The following is a 16,826-nucleotide window of genomic DNA, read 5'->3' on the forward strand; positions in this document are numbered from 1 at the left end:
AAAAGTGTCTGAAGCTTAGATGGGCCTAATGTTGACCTCTATCTTGACCTCTTAGCCTGTGTGGGTCTAATGTTGATCTCTTAGCCCTTAGCCTGTGTGGGCCTAATGTTGATCTCTTAGCCCTTAGCCTGTGTGGGCCTAATGTTGATCTCTTAGCCCTTAGCCTGTGTGGGTCTAATGTTGATCTCTTAGCCCTTAGCCTGTGTGGGTCTAATGTTGACCTCTGTCTTGACCTCTTAGCCAGTGTGGGCCTAATGTCGACCTCTTAGCCTGTGTGGGCCTAATGTTGATCTCTTAGTCAGTGTAGACCTAATGTTGATATCTTAGCCTGTGTGGGCCTAATGTTGATCTCTTAGCCTGTGTGGGCCAAACGTCGATCTCTTAACCTGTGTGGGGCTAATCTTGATCTCTTAGCCTGTGTGGGCCTAATGTTGACCTCTGTCTTCACCTCTTAGCCAGTGTGGGGAGGACCAATGCTGAGCGAACATGCCCTTTGACCTCGTTCCGCTGCGCCTCGGGTCAGTGTGTGCCGATGTCTGGCGTCTGTGACGGACACAGAGACTGTTCCGACGACAGTGACGAGAACGACTGTGGTATGTAGCTTCCAAATTCACTTTTTACCTTCATGTCTCTCTCTCTTTCTCTCACTCTCTCTCTTTCTGTCTCTCTCACTCTCTTTCACACTCTCTTTCTTTTGATTTTGGACTGCAATGCCCGTTTTAAGTGCTAGTAGTCCAGTACATAGCACCTTTAAGTGAGTTTTAAGTCCCTTACATCTTTTAGTCATCACTCATCACTGAGACAACTCCTACAGAAGCCATCACTGAGATGACAACTACAGCAACCACCACTGAGATGAACACTACAGCAACCACCACTGAGATGAACACTACAGAAACCACCATTGAGATGACCACTACAGCAACCACCACTGAGATGACCACTACAGCAACCACCACTGAGATGACCACTACAGCAACCACCACTGAGATGACCACTACAGCAACCACCACTGAGATGACCACTACCGCCATCCCCTGCTCTCCTGGCTCTGTGCCCTGTGGCAGCACTGGCGAGTGCGTGCTCTCCGCAGCAGTCTGTGACGGACAGGTCGACTGCTCAGACCACAGCGACGAGGCAAACTGCAGTGAGTGCCTAACGCACAAGACCTCCGCACGTAGGCGCCGAAATTAGTGCACTGCACTCCGCTTTAGACGTCCGATTAGTGCACTGCACTCCGCTTTAGATGTCCGATTACTGCACTGCACTCCGCTTTAGACGTCGGATTAGTGCACTGCACTCCGCTTTAGACGTCCGATTAGTGCACTGCACTCCGCTTTAGACGTCCGATTAGTGCGGCGAACTCTGCTTTAGACATCCGATTAGTGCGGCGCACTCCGATTTAGACGTCCGATTAGAGCACTGCACTCTGCTTTAAACGTCCGATTAGTGCGGCGTACTCCGCTTTAGACGTCCGATTAGTGCGGCGCACTCTGCTTTAGACGTCCGTTTAGTGCACCGCACTCCGCTTTAGACGTCCGATTAGTGCGGCGCACTCCGCTTTAGACGTCCGATTACTTGAGATTCCATTGTTTTTAATACAACCCCTCATACCATCGTCGAACCCTTTTACCGCCACCAGTAGATTATAATTCAGTTCTATTTTAGTTGGCGCCGACATACAGGCTCAGTGCCCAAAGAGATGCAGGTTTGAGTTCGACCTGAGGTCATTTCCTGAACTCGATCTCTCTTCCACTCATTTCATTGTCATATCTTTTCTTATCTGCACTGCCCTGTCCAAATAAAGATTAGAAAATGAATGGGGGTTTTATATTAATGATTTTGTTTGAAACCTTTGACTTTCAGACAAAAACAAAAACAGATCTAGCTCAACAATGTTGATGTTTTCAAACATTTTCCTTTTTTTAGGATGAATATATTGATGTTTTTGATTCTGGAGTGAATTTCTGTGTATGAACTATAGTTATTGTGTTTCATGTGGGCACATGGAGCAGATTCATCAATGTTTGTAGCCTACTTAAGCTCTCACATGGTGTTAAATTAGCAAATTGATTTAGCCCATCATTCCAATGTAGATGATTTTTTTTTTGTCTGTAACTCTGCTACTTAGTGATTATAAAATACTCAACTGTTTGGTGACAATTAAGAGTTAGCGTAGAGTTAGCATCTAGGTGACAGGGTCACAATAAGGGCCCCAGTGTGCTGTGTGTTTCTCTCACAGCTGCCAGACAGATGACCTGCCACCCGGCCTCTTTCAGCTGTGGCGACGGCACCTGCATTCCCTCAGCGTGGATCTGTGACGGCCAGTACGACTGCAGCGACAGCAGTGACGAAAGCAACTGCAGTGAGTAGACTGGACTCCTTCATATTGTAGTGAGTAGACTGGTCTTCATATTGTAGTGAGTAGACTGGACTCCTTCATCTTGTAGTGAGCAGACTGGTCTCCTTCATATTGTAGTGAGTAGACTCTACAGTTTTTTTTTTTGTATATTTTTTGGGGCTTTTATGCCTTTTTAATGCGACGGGATAGTGGAGAGTGACAGAAAGTGAGTGGGAGAGAGAGTCGGGGTGGGATCCGGAAGGGACCACGGGGCGGGAATCGAATCGAAAGAGTCGCCCTATTGTTAACTTTGCTCACCAGTTGACGGAGTTAACTTTGCATCATTAGAAAACAGGAAATGAACTGCTCAGTTTTAGTAACAAATGTGGTAGAAAGCACAAGTCAAATGGGCGCTTTTGGTGCTTTGAGTATCAAAATGCTCCACCCTTCAGATAAACAGTATCACTTTGCACACCATTGCATTTCATAGATCACAATAGTCATTAATATTATAAACTAAACAGATTTCTTCTCAGTGTGGACACTAGAGACACTTGTTGAGGTACAAAATGCTGAAATGTGCTGAAATGTTGTGTCCTGTGGTGATTTGGTCAGCGGTCACTGAGAGAACCTGCACTCCGGACTATTTCCGCTGTGGAGACGGACGCTGTATCCCCTCTATCTGGGTCTGCGATGGACGCGCTGAGTGCTCGGATAGGAGTGACGAGGGAAACTGCAGTGGGCGCAACTTATTTCCCTCCTGCTGTCCTTCCTTCCATTATGACCCTTCCCTTGTCCCTTTCTCCGCTTCTGTGATCTCCTCCCCTTCTCTTTTATGACCCTAGTCTCCTTCCTGACTTCCTTTTCACCACCTCCTTCTCCTAGTCTCCTTCCTGACTTCCTTTATCACCACCTCCTTCTCCTAGTCTTCTTCCTGACTTCCTTTATCACCACCTCCTTCCCCTAGTCTCCTTCCTGACTTCCTTTATCACCACCTCCTTCCCCTAGTCTCCTTCCTGACTTCCTTTATCACCACCTCCTTCTCCTAGTCTCCTTCCTGACTTCCTTGATCACCACCTCCTTCTCCTAGTCTCCTTCCTTACTTCTTTACTTGTTTGCTTTTCAAACTTCTTTCATCCAGACTTAAAGCTGTGACTTGTTTTTTGCTTCTTTGATCTCTGTCTTTTTTAACCCTCTTAGCCACCGTAGAATCCACCTGCTCGGCAACAGACTTCCGCTGTAATGATGGCAGTTGCATCTCTTCCTCTGGAGTCTGTGATGGAGTGAGTCAGTGTGTGGACAGCAGTGACGAGAGGAATTGTTGTAAGCACTTCATGTCTCTTCATCTCTCTTTACTCTACCTGCCCTCACTTTTGACTGCCTACTGTCTACCACTACAGATGCCACAAAAGGACAAACAGAACATCTTCATATCCTCAAACTCTATACTGAGTATGGAATGTGAAGAGTCACTCTCAACTCAATAAAACATTCTCAAAACCCTTTCCTTTCCTCCACATTGGTACTTTCTGTGCCACTTTCAGCCTTCTCAGCCACAAAAGCCCCGGTCTGCTCTGTATCAGACTTCCTGTGTGTGACTTTTTGAACCTTCTCAGCCACCGTAGCTCCAGCCTGCTTTGTATCAGACTTCCTGTGTGTGACTTTTTGAACCTTCACAGCCACCATAGCTCCAGCCTGCTCTGTATCAGACTTCTTGTGTGATGACGGCTCCTGTATCCCCGCTGGTGGGGTCTGTGATGGAGTGAGTCAGTGTGTGGACGGGAGTGACGAGAGGAACTGCCGTAAGTGTTAGAGCAGCACTATAAACATTTTTACCTCAATATAACAGCTTTGGAGTCATTTTGATGGTAAACAAACTTGTAATGGGGAGAATCGTGCAGCTAGCAGAGCCTTGCAGGCAGAAACTCAGCCTTGCCATTTGGCTGACAGCGAGTTGGAGATATCTCACAAGAATTGTGAAACATCACTTGGTCAGTAGGTACACAGTAGCTCTTTGGAGATTATGTAGCAGATTGATGTGCATTAAAATATATGCTTACAAACACTCCCCACAGACTGACCCATAGAACTGTATTTGGACACAGTCATGCAGAGGTCATCAGACAACCACAGTCTTTTCCCATCTTTTCCATGTTGACCCTCCTCAGACACCGTAGAACCTACATGTTCCTCATCTGAGTTCCGCTGCGATGATGGCATGTGCATTCCTTCCTCTGAGGTCTGCGATGGAGAGAGTCAGTGTTTGGACAAGAGCGACGAAAAAAACTGCCGTAAGCAACAGCCATCACAGCCACAATGTTTTTATTATATTATATTTATTATATTTCTATTCTATGTTTTTTTTAAATCATTTTTAATATATAATTCACTCTTCCATGTACTTTACAGTCTTTTAACTGTTATCTGCCCGTGTAGCTTTTTTATTTATGTCAGACTTCCTGTGTGTGACTTTTTGAACCTTCACAGCCACCGTAGCTCCAGCCTGCTCTGTATCAGACTTCCTGTGTGATGACGGCTCCTGTATCCCCGCTGGTGGGGTCTGTGATGGAGTGAGTCAGTGTGTGGACGGCAGCGACGAGAGGAACTGCCGTAAGAATTAACTTATAGACCCTTTCAAGAGAGTTCCATTATCAGCATCATAGTTGGCCCCACAAGGCTTCCGTTTTAACATTCCATATGTTATCTTAATGCAGAGGAAGTAGATTGTGAACCATATAGAATGTTCAAGCATTGTTTTTGTTTTTATTGTTGAAAGGGTCTATAGTACCTAATAACTAGTCCAGGGGGCAAGTGCACTGAAGGCTTTCATAGTTCTGCATCGGTGACAAAAAAGCTGATCATAACAGTCTAGTTTCTATGACATTTATTAGCTTTTACTACACTTATCTAACTGCCATCACATGAAATGAGCGTCTTTTATCTCATATCATTCTTCTTCTTTGGCTGTACGACTTTTATTAAACTCAGCTATAGCTGATTGATGTGCATTAAAATATACTCTTACAAACACTCCCTCAGACTTCTTGGATTAGAACTGTATTTGGGCACAGTTATCCAGAGGTCATCAGACAACCATAGTCAAAATCGTTTCCATTTTGACCCTCCTCAGACACCGTAGAACCAACCTGTTCCTCTTCTGAGTTCCGCTGCGATGATGGCATGTGCATTCCTTCCTCTGAGGTCTGCGATGGAGAGAGTCAGTGTTTGGACAAGAGCGATGAAAAAAGCTGCCGTAAGCAACAGCCATCACGGCCACTGACACAATGTTTTTATATAAAGTTTTTTGACATTTCTATTCTATGTTTTTATCTTTTTTCTTTGTCTGGTCTATCATTTTTATTTTATATATGATGCACACTCTGTACTTTACTGTCTGTTGTCTACCCTTGTTCATGATTTATGTAAAGCACATTGAATTGCATGGGTGTATGAAACGTTCTGATAAGGCCTTGCCTTGCAAGGGTTTAAAATCATTTTCATTGCTGGTTTCCTTTTATATCTACTTATCTCCTTTGGTCCTTCTCAGCCACCGTAGCACCTACCTGCTCTGTGACAGAGTTCCGCTGTGGTGACGGTCGCTGCGTTCCTTCCTCTGAAGTCTGTGATGGCGAGAGTCACTGTGTGGACAGGAGCGACGAGAGAAACTGCCGTACGCATTCTTCCTTCACTTCTCTCTGGGAACACACACATATCTATTTGCAGACATCTCTTGGGACATTTTGTAGTACGAATTTTGTAGGTTATGGACTAATAGAGTCATGCACTTTGCATGACAACCTGTAAAGGCATTACATCCATGGTTTCATACGGCTTCAAGCATCTACTCACCAACACCAACTTGTTAGTCACATTGGTTGTACTGTTCTCCTGGTTGCGAAGATGGTTGTTAAAACATTTGTTCTTACATGTTATACATTTCAACTGGCTGATAACATCTTTATTTTGGACCTTCGTAGCCACCGTAGAGGCCCCCTGTTCCTCGTCTGAGTTCCGTTGTGGTGACGGCACCTGTGTCCCCTCCTCAGGAGTGTGTAACGGGGTCTATCAGTGTCTGGACCGCAGCGACGAGGCCAACTGCAGTATGTACACACACGCACGCACGCACATACCTCACCAGACCATGAACAAAGACCTGATCGAAAGACCCCTCAAACTCTCTCTTTCTAGTCAAGGCAGATTTTACTGTTACTGTTTAAGTATGTTATCAGGCAAACACATAAATATTTATAGAAATATAAACAAGATAAAAAAAATAATTAATTTGGTCTGCCTTTCCATTTTCTAGTCAAGTCAGCTTTTGCTGGTATTGCTGTATCGGGTGTAAGTATGTTATCAGGCAAACAGAGGAATGAAATTAGTTTTCCTGGGGGACCACAGTGCAATATATCTAATAACACACAATAAATGAATAAGTATAGTATAAAAAATCCAAGGCAAAAAATTATTTCCATTTGTAAATGAGATGAGATGATTGTAAACGAATCAACAACTCTTTGTCATTCTGTCATTCCTCTCCTCCATTTACCACATGGTTTGAAAATAATACTTTATAATAGTCACAACAACTAAAATAATACTAAAATAACTAACATTTCAACATGGGTTGAAAATAAGACTTTGTATGCACAGCCAATCAATAAGTAAACAAGGAGTAAATAAACAAAATAAAAACAACAATTGACACAGTAAGACATTTGACCACAACCTTGACAGCTTCCACAGAGAGGACGTGCTCGCCGACTCAGTTCCGCTGCTCTGATAGCGCCTGCATCCAGTCCATCTGGGTGTGTGACGGAGAGACCGACTGTTTAGACGGCAGTGACGAGAACAATTGCAGTGAGTAGCTACCCAATACATTACACTTATATACGTTATGTAACGGATGTGACTCATTTCTGGGCTTAGGTGTGGGACATTGTGTGTTCTGTTCTGTCTGTTTGTATAACAGACTGGCCCTGTACACCATATGTGTGTTGTGTGTTGTGTGTTTTGTTTCGTTGTGTGTCTGACGGACTGTCTCTGTGTATTGTATGGGGAGCAGGTGCCAGCCAGAGGACCTGTGCTCCAGACTACTTCCCCTGTGGGAACGGCCTCTGCATCCCCAACAAATGGCTCTGTGATGGCAAAGCAGAGTGCCCCAACCACAGCGACGAGACAAACTGCTGTGGGTTGCATTCATCCATCCATCCATTTATTCCATCCATCCATCCATCCATCCATTTATTCCATCCATCCATCCATCCATTTATCCATCCATCCATTTATTTACCCTTCTCTCTCTCTCTCTCCCTCTATTCTTTCTCATTTCTACTCATATACTACTTCATATACTTTCTAAAGCTTTCTAAACTTCCAAAAACAGTAATGGTAATAACCTGTAAGTGTGTTTATGGTTTGACCTTTGACCTCCCCAGCCCACACGAGCTGCAGGCCGAGCGAGTTCCACTGCGGGGTTAGTGGCCGCTGCATCCCATTGGCCTGGGTGTGTGACGGAGAGAGCGACTGCATGGACAAGAGCGACGAAAGGAACTGCAGTGAGTGGTCGTGTACGCCCACATAGGCCTACACACACACACACACACACACACACACACACACACACACACACACACACACACACAATCACAGTGGTGGACTACCATCGTGCTTACAGAGACCAATCCCTGTGGTCCACCATCTTTGGGAGTCGGTAGTCCATCAAAACAAAATGCATCAAAAACACACATGAAAACTACATGAAACTACATGAAAACTCCAAATGCCTCTTTCACTCTCATACACACACATACAGACTAAGACACACGCACACACACACGCACACACACACACGCACGCACACACACACACGCGCGCGCGCACGCACACATACACATACAGAGCACATTGAAAACCTATGTGGAGAACAGTATCTGAAATGATGCTAGAATGTTGGTTGACTTTTTGTTGTCTATTGTTACAAGGAAGCCAATTACTTTTTTTTAATAACAGTTTCTCAACTTTGCCAACTACTTTTTAAAAAAAATGTACCATCGACTCCACCGCAGCAGCAGTCAGTAACGTGGTGACGACGTGCAGGCCCGGAGAGTTCCGCTGCGGTGACGGCAGCTGCATCCCCTCGGCCCTGGTCTGTAACGGGAACCGCGACTGCAACGACGGCAGCGACGAAGACCAGCAGCAGAACTGCTGTGAGTAGCCTCGCTAACGCTAACTAGCTAACTCACCCCCTCATAACTGCTGTATCTGCACCTAACAGGTTTGTGAGAATTCTTGAGTCTGTAATTCAGACCCATGCATTTGATCCATTTCTTAAACTTAAAGGGGGCTCGACAAAGCCTGTCTTAAGCCTCCAGAGTCCTGCCACCAGGGATTAACACCAGGAATGCTAAATTAGTGAAATCTGAGCACCAGGAATGCTAAATTAGTGAAATCTCAGCGTCTCATCTGTTGTACAATGGTGTGAGACAGCACTAGCAGCAGTTTGTTTGTTTTGAACCCACTGTGCTTCGCCGCCACTAAACATGCTTGCCACGCGGAAAGTGGGTGACTGGGAGAGAGAGACACACACACACACACACACACACACACACACACACACACACACACACACACACAAACACACACACCATAATTACTGACACACTGATGTGTGACTGATATACTGTATGTGCAGATAAATATAAAGCCTGTAATACACTCAAACCCCCAGAGGGGTAAACCGAGTCTACGTAGGATATGGCAAACCACCATATAGAAGTCACACAGTACAGCACCAGTCACGAGTAACATTTTGAGTTGAATCACTACACCACACACACACACACACACACACACACCAACATAGTACTTTAAACATCAAAACCTACAATTCTGGGGAAATCTCTTCTCTTCCGCCCTGTGCCTGAAGCAACGCGCTGATAGGCTGGAAATGTGTACAGCTTTTTGGAACTGCCAATTGGAATGAGTTGCTTCCCCAGAGATACGCGTGGACAGCCTCAGAGTCTCTGTATGGGGGGGGGGGGGCAGGAGGGCCGGCGGTGAGGCTGTCATTACCTGGCCAGTGGCCACAGGATGTGCGGAGGAGGCGGCAGCAGCAGCAGCATACAGGCTGTTATGACTGCATTGTGTTCCCACGACTACCGGCGTGAGACATACACACTGCACTGCAAGTATGAGAGGAATGAATATGAGAGAGAGAGAGAGAGAGAGAGAGAGAGAGAGAGAGAGAGAAGCAAGAGGGTGACCAATCCTTGTGTGCCATTATTACCCAAAATAGCACTGGGGGGAGCAGTTCAAGTCCAATCAACCTTCATTTCCCAATGCCACTCCTTCCTGTCTCCCACTCACTTCCTGTTCCTGTCACTCTCAACTGTCCCATCTAGCCGACATAGAGGCAAAAGCCCACACAAATATACAAAATAAAAATAAATAGTATCTACTATGAATGCATACTTATGGAAGCTGCTCACCACTACGCACATGTATGGGGAATTTAACAACAAACTCACACGGCCCAAGACACAGAGAGCCTTTTGTCCGTTTCATCCCAGCTATGATTTCCCCATAGCTTTTCATTCCTCTGTGTTCTCTATGACTGCTCCATGTACCCATGAGACTGTAGTAGATACTTGTGGGAACGTTAAAACTGCATATCATGGCATGGGTTTCATGGTACTCCCATGAGCAGTGTAAAACATGTATTCTTCTAACTCCGCGGTTCTTCGCCTCAGAACATCAAGCTAGGAATGAACGTCCATAACTGAATGGTCATGATTGTCTTTTGAAGGTGTTAGTTGGGTTGTGACTTATGGATTAGCCAGGCTTTGTTCCTTTTCTAATGTGGGTAACCTTTTCCATGATCTTACATTCCATGTGTACTGGGAATTCTCATTCAAATCTCAAACCTCTGAGGAACTTCAGTAAAACTCAGAGGAAAGTTCAGTAGAACTTTCAACCCACCTGGTCAAAGATGCATGTAGACCAACAGAAATACTTTGTGACTTCACATTACAACACTATATTCTATTTACAGCATTTAGTGTTTATATCATTACATTCAATCACTACATTACTCTTTACATAATTATATTGTACTCTTTATATCCTCATATTTTACTAGATTACTGTTCATATCATTATATTTTATAACTACATTGCTCTTCATATCATACATTATTAATACTTCACTGTTTATATACTAAACTGCCATATTTCTTCTTGTCCTCAGAACTGCTATGGGGAAGACCAGAGGCTCTCTGGAGGAAACGTCCAGAAACTGTTGCAACACCAGCCTGCAAGTGGACGCGACTCCGCAGTCTAGATTTCTAGCGATACTTGACATACATATCTGCCATCGTAACTGCAATAACGATCTCACAATGCAATACACTTACTGGTAGTGATTCCTGGGCCTACGCAACACTGACCGAACTGTCCTTATTATTACAATGTCATCCATGTAAACAGGCATTTCGCTACCTTAGAATAATAATAAGGTTCTATCTGCGTTTTGAGTGGTTCTGAGATATTGAGCTTCAAAGTTTTAGAATTCAATAGAGTTACATGGTAAATGGAACAAGTTATTTTTGATATAAAGTCCAAATATGTACACAACTTTAAGAAACACCTCATCTGAACTTAAGAAACTTTCAAAGAATAAAAATATGTAAATAACTCCATTTTGACAAAAATGTCAGATAGAACCTTATTATTCTAAGGTAGAGATTTTCATTTGCCCAGTGTAGTCCCCATCATTAGTCCAGATCTCCAGAGCTTCTGAAGAGAGATGTGCTTCAGTTTATTGTTTTTTTATGAGTTAGCTTAATCATCAAACTTTAGTTTGTTAGTAGAATTAGCTCTCAGTTGATGCCGACTGACTTCCCTTCTGCCCTAGTCGTATTGTATTCCTCACATCACAGACCATGTAGGTTCGCCTACAAAAAAAAGAAACAAAGCTGCCTTCTTTGCTCATATAAGATGATCTGGGTGCTAATTGAAGCTAACTTCCTATGGCAAGTTAGGGGTAGCAAAAATCAAAGTTAGCCGTCTTAACATACCGAAGATCACAATACCCACTCGGGGGCAGAGAACACAAGTGTGTAGAGCAAAATGTCTGCATTTCCGCAAGAGTTTAACAGGGGCAATAATTCAAAATCCCCATGTTATTTTCCCATAGAAAAAAATCACACAAGTTACCGGATCTCCTTCTATGGGCAAAGATAGCCCATAGTTTTTGTAGGTGAACTTCAGAGGTCTGTTGAGATGAAGGTAAAACGCTGTAGCAGATTAAAACCAGATGCGCTGACGGCACAGCAGTGGGGAGTAAGAAGTCACGTGACGTGTTCGTCTCAACACGGGTTTAAAACCGTGTAAAACTCTAAAAAGTGGCTAAGCTGGCGACAGAGCAATCGCCCCAGTAGGCCTATCTAATGTAATGTGGGAATTGCATGAAAACAATTCATTTGCGCAATCACCACACAAGCATATGTATGTAGTCACTGTGAACAGGATCCATGTGAGAGAGGAAGAGGAGGAAAATGGCTTCTGCCACCATATATTTTTAGTCTACAGTTGTAGTTCATCACTAAATGTATACACACCAATTCTTATGTCTTTCAATTTTGTGATTTTACCATAAAAAAGGCAATGTTTCAAAAATATTGGGTTATATATATTTAATGTGCCATAATTTCATAAAAGATCTCTGTACAGAAAAATCTGGGGTTGATCACTTTTGTGTTGCATGTGTTTTGGACTGAGCTGAAATTTCACAGCTCTAGGCTGCCACCTAGTGGCCATATACACTAAATACATTTAATACAAAACATCCACAGTGGTAGCTGCAATGTTCAGGTCACATTTAGAAAAGAAAAAAGAAAAAAAATTAAACAAACAAACTCAATAGTTCTCAGGCCTACTACAAGAGCCACACCGTCAGACTTCAGACTTGCCCTCCTCAGAAATTTACGATCCCAAATACATCATTTCAACTACAGATTTATACCATCAACTGTAAATCTGTAAATATTTTTGGTTCAAAAACACAACACAATTGAGGATGGGGGGGGGGGGGGGGTCGCTCTTGTCAGACCTGGGCTAGACACATTTCACAGTCTATTACCTTCTGTGTGTGTGTGTGTGTCTGTGTGTGTGTGTTATTTGGAGGAGGATCCGGCGGTAGGCGCAGCCGCTCCTGCCTTGCTCTCGGGAGCCTTGAGCACGTTGAGGCGCTTGTGCATGGAGGTGCTGGCTTTCTGGGTCACCTCCTGCTCAATCTTATTCCTGATGGCCACCTCCAGACCCTGAGGGAGAGAGGGGGAGGAGGGAGAGAGAAAGAGAGGAAAAGAAAAGGGGAGAGAGAGAAAGAAAGAAAGAACGAGAGGGGAAGAAGGGAGAGAGAAAGAGGAAAAGAAAGGGAGAGGGGGGGGCAGAAAGAGAGAGAGTTCATGCTAGTTCACGGACATAAGCTTTGCAAATAACCTCAGACATATTTTGGTTACAATGACAAGGTTATCCATTTGTAAAGTGTCAGTACATTTGTCAGTAACCTTTTGAAACTAGCACTTTGCCAGCAAGCAGTACTTTATGGGCAGTTGTGGTAAAGTTTGTTTGCTAACATAACAAACTAGCTGGCAGACACCTCACAAATAACCTCAGACTTATTTTCTGGTTACAGTAAGGTTAATTAACAGTAAGTCTGGTTACACTAGGTCATTGGATTTTACTGTCTATTTCTCCATACATTTTACAAAATCTAAGCAAGAAAAGGCCAAACAAATAAGATTAATATTTCAGCACGGCAGTCTATAAGGGTTTCTCATTTTGACAACCATTTCGGTGGAGAGTGACGCAGACACAGGAGACACAGAACTTCGAAAAGTTCACACCGGTGTTGAGGCAACGGCGTAGTCATTGCTTGGAGTCGACGCAGAAGCATAAATCAGCCTTAAGGAACATTCAAGCTACAGTGCGGTATAGGAGACAAAAACCAAGAGGTGTAAATAATAGCAGAGTGGATGAATTGGGATTGGGATGAATGCAGAAACCAAATTTCCCTCACGGGATCAAAAAAGTATATACAGTATACTCTAATTTGGTCTCTGCATTTATCCCAATCCGTGAATTACTGAAACACTCAGCACACAGTGAGGTGAAGCATACACTAATCCCGGCGCAGTGAGCTGCCTGCAACAACAGCGGCGCTCAGGGAGCAGTGAGGGGTTAGGTGCCTTCCTCAAGGGTACTTCAGCCGTGCCTACTGGTCGGGGTTCGAACCGGCAACCCTCTGGTTACATGTACAAAGCACTAACCAGTAGGCCACGGCTGCCCTCAAATAAAAAATAAAACAATATGTAAGCTTCTGTTCTAGTATCACACATGGGAGAGGCCGGGTCAGAGCTGTATATATTGGGCCCTGTGGGGTGCATGTGTGATGCACAGACAGAGACTGTCTCTATCCGCGGTTTAAATAGAACCCAGCCTGTTGTGACATCAGTCTCTCAGTAGGAAACAATGCAAGTGAAGGTCGTGCGGGCTTTGGAACCCTCCCAAAGCGCTGTCTGTCTGCTGCGGCGGCGTCTATCGCTTACCCCGGTCAACATGGCATTCAACAAACAAGTCAGCAAGGGGTCATGTCAACATGTCTCAACATACTAAACAAAACAGTTCCTCCAGTTTGTGCTCCATCTGACAAGAAATGGTCCCTCGAGTCATGCCAAGCACAGTCAAGCCACCCCCAGTGGTAACAGAAGTGTAAAAGAGCGTGCATCACAAGCTTTGCTACGTACGTCAAAGGCTTTCAAAATTAGCGTTGGCGCTGCGCACACTTGGCCAAGGTGCCAAGATGGCCCGTAGTTGCCACAGTCCTCGGCCCTGATCTGCAGTCAGAGTGATTTCAGCTGTCACCTCGGCCTGTCACCTTATCTAGATTAGCTATAAGTGGCCTTCTGTTGTAATAGCTCGCTAATATGAATTATGACAGTACAAGTGGACATGCTTGATGCTAGCGAATGGCAGCAGTAGGTTCATGGTGAATTTAGGATACTATAACGTTAGCGACTAGGCGCGGCACTGGTGACAGCTTGGCTTACGGCCTAGGTCACATTCATCTATTGTTGTCTATTTCTGGACCATGAATGAACAACAGCGGAGATCAGATAGAAGCACTGACAATAACGGACTGATACGAAGCCTCTCAAACGCCCTACTTGAGGGGCACAAACAAAACACACTCTTACAAGTATTCGCCATCACTCTCTCGCTTTGAGATTACCTTTTTCAGTTTCTGTTGCTGGACCACTTGTGCTTTCTTGGGTGCAATTATCCTCCCTTAAGATGCAAAAACAGAGTAAAGTAACTTGACAAAGCGTTCTGAAATAGTTTTAAGAAGTATGTTTAAGATTTGTTTAGGACGTCATGTTAAACCTCCGCTAATCACTGCATTAGCGAAAGTATCTTACAACAGATAAGACGTCGCGAGGAGTTATTAAACAAATCGCTATAACGCCATTTATACGTTTAGGGACATTCCGGGGGGAAAGTATGTATTTAATTCCTCTTCGTAACAAAGTAACAAAGAGTTGGGTGTCATTGTCATACTGAACACAGTGCAAAAGTTAGAATACCCTTCTTTCACGTGTTATCCCCACTCATCGATGTTACCAGCTACTGAAGAGCCAAGATGGCGATTACACTGTGGCGTAGTAGTACAAATCTTCACATTACAGTTGAAGAAATTGACATCCAAGGCATTGCACAGACACATTCTTACCTCCTTTCTTTGGACCTTTCTGTTTCTGAGTCTGTTTCTTCCCACCGCCGGGTTTTTGCGCTTTAAATTTCTGTTTACCTTGAGCCATGTCGACCACGCACACTTGCTTCGGTATCGTAGAGCGAACTGTAAATGAATGAGTACAGATGCATTGTGGGATAGAGGAGGTTTGGTGAGCTCAGAAACGGCACTGTAATGTAAGCCAGATAGAGCCATGAAGAATCATAATAATAATTCATAACAATAACATTAAACTTAACAATATGTACACCAACAACAGTTATTATTATAATTATTGTTGCTATTGCCTATTATAGGCCAATTCTACATGGTAATCAATCAGACTAAAAGGCAAAAACCAAGCATGAGGCGTTTGAGAGGTGATCTTTTCCTCTTTTATTTGCATTTAACGTGAAAGAGACGCTTCTTTTCTTTTTTTGTTCATGTCGGCCGCATACAGCTTTATATTCATATATGTATAAAAACATCCAGCTTTATTTTCTTGTATTTTTTTTAACCTATTCCCACAGAGTACAAAAACTGAATGTCATCGTGATTATTAATCAGAAGAACAAGAACAAACCTAGACTAAAAGAGAGGCCTTCTCCACCAGACACAACCACTCACCACCACTCTCCCACTGGTCACAAAGGCACCGAGGAGAACTCTCATTGGTTGAAAGCTTACAGCACCATTCAACGCTGCATTTTGGCAACACAAACTGATTTCATCTCTTTTGGGGGGAGGGAGAAGGGGAGGGTAGTTGAGGACATAGGTCAGTATGGGTTGGGTTTTTTTGTCCATCGATAGACCAAGTCCTTTGTGGTACTGAATAAGGGGGGACAAAACAGGCTGCCATTATTGCACAGCACAAAACATTTGCAAAACAAAGTTTCAATTGAGATTCAAAGCTACGAAAAGACAACTAAATATGACCTGATTTTGAACTAATTGGGAGAGAAATCACCCCACCCCCTCAAAAAAAAGGGGGCCTTAAAATCTATTATTGCCATCAATTTATCACATGGATAGAACACCACTGTTTTCTATAGAATTTCCCCAAAACCTAAAGAAAGTATTTTTAAAAATACTAAGGGGAAAATTGACCTTCCCAAGATGGCCGTCTGATTCGACCTGTAGAGTGGCATCACTGCAACAAACTCCACTGATTCTGGCACTTTGCTTCACTGGAGTGGGATGGTGTGTGTGTGTGGTGCTAAGAGGGCCTCCTGTATAAGTTTGTAAAACAACTGTATTGTCACTAAGAGTCACATTTTATATTTATACCTTTACAAAAAATCAACGTTAAAAAAGAAATGATTATAATCATAATAATAATAATCATAAAAACAATGACAAGTCACAGCCAAAGAAGATACATCAGAAATAAACGGAACCATGGGACCCCGAAACCATACATACAGAGAGGGTGACAGAAATTTGCTACATTGCTCTCCACCGTTTATCTCTCCCTCTTTCCTCCACAACAAACAATGAATGAATGAATGGACAAAACAAACAAACAAAACAAACAACAAAAGCCCATACCAAGACAGAGGTGTTTACCAACCTCCACCTTCAAAGTGTGACATCCAACAATAAGTGAGTGTGTGAGATTGAGGGACAGTGTGTGTGTGTGTGTTTGGGGGTGGGGTGGGGGGTGGGGTGTGGGGGGGGGGGGTAGAGAACATTGAAGGT

At 43.8% G+C, this 16,826-nt stretch overlaps 3 protein-coding genes across 4 annotated transcripts in view; 1 reads left to right on the forward strand and 2 right to left on the reverse strand.

The window, feature by feature from the left end:
- The first annotated feature begins 798 nt into the window (after positions 1-798).
- LOC143101180 (uncharacterized) lies at positions 799-7,922 on the forward strand. Its single transcript, XM_076264582.1, has 12 exons — positions 799-1,147; positions 2,243-2,365; positions 2,957-3,079; positions 3,542-3,664; positions 4,021-4,143; positions 4,510-4,632; positions 4,829-4,951; positions 5,889-6,011; positions 6,319-6,441; positions 7,076-7,198; positions 7,404-7,526; positions 7,777-7,922. Exons 1-12 carry the CDS (start codon positions 829-831, stop codon positions 7,920-7,922), a joined length of 1,695 nt encoding a protein of 564 aa, XP_076120697.1. The 5' UTR covers positions 799-828.
- A 4,096-nt stretch (positions 7,923-12,018) lies between these two features.
- On the reverse strand, positions 12,019-15,259 carry LOC143101184 (UPF0390 protein zgc136864-like). Its single transcript, XM_076264586.1, has 3 exons — positions 15,129-15,259; positions 14,631-14,686; positions 12,019-12,660 (listed from the first exon to the last, which is right to left on the reverse strand). Exons 1-3 carry the CDS (start codon positions 15,214-15,216, stop codon positions 12,514-12,516), a joined length of 291 nt encoding a protein of 96 aa, XP_076120701.1. The 5' UTR covers positions 15,217-15,259; the 3' UTR covers positions 12,019-12,513.
- Positions 15,260-16,809: 1,550 nt separating this feature from the next.
- Positions 16,810-16,826, reverse strand: part of mri1 (methylthioribose-1-phosphate isomerase 1) — a 17,766-nt gene continuing 17,749 nt past the window's right edge. For both annotated transcript variants that reach the window (XM_076264622.1, XM_076264621.1), the window contains one exon: positions 16,810-16,826. This exon is cut by the window's right edge and continues 2,251 nt beyond it. The gene's annotated coding sequence lies outside the window, so the exon portion shown is untranslated.

This window comes from Alosa pseudoharengus, unplaced genomic scaffold, assembly GCF_046254945.1.
Source record: "Alosa pseudoharengus isolate Yale_2024_CS ecotype anadromous, Long Island Sound unplaced genomic scaffold, YU_APseudo_1.1 YU_APseudo_1.1_scf_30, whole genome shotgun sequence".
NCBI classification, from domain to species: domain Eukaryota; kingdom Metazoa; phylum Chordata; class Actinopteri; order Clupeiformes; family Clupeidae; genus Alosa; species Alosa pseudoharengus.

Excerpts from the sequence above, each read along its gene's own strand:
- LOC143101180 (XM_076264582.1), top strand. The coding sequence starts at position 829 with ATGACAACTACAGCAACCACCACTGAGATGAACACTACAGCAACCACC. Across the intron at positions 3,665-4,020 it reads CAGTGACGAGAGGAATTGTT|CCACCATAGCTCCAGCCTGC; the intron begins GTAAGCACTTCA and ends GAACCTTCACAG. Across the intron at positions 4,633-4,828 it reads GAGCGACGAAAAAAACTGCC|CCACCGTAGCTCCAGCCTGC; the intron begins GTAAGCAACAGC and ends GAACCTTCACAG.
- LOC143101184 (XM_076264586.1), bottom strand. The coding sequence starts at position 15,216 with ATGGCTCAAGGTAAACAGAAATTTAAAGCGCAAAAACCCGGCGGTGGG. Across the intron at positions 14,687-15,128 it reads GAAAGGTCCAAAGAAAGGAG|GGAGGATAATTGCACCCAAG; the intron begins GTAAGAATGTGT and ends TTGCATCTTAAG. Across the intron at positions 12,661-14,630 it reads AGCAACAGAAACTGAAAAAG|GGTCTGGAGGTGGCCATCAG; the intron begins GTAATCTCAAAG and ends TCTCTCCCTCAG.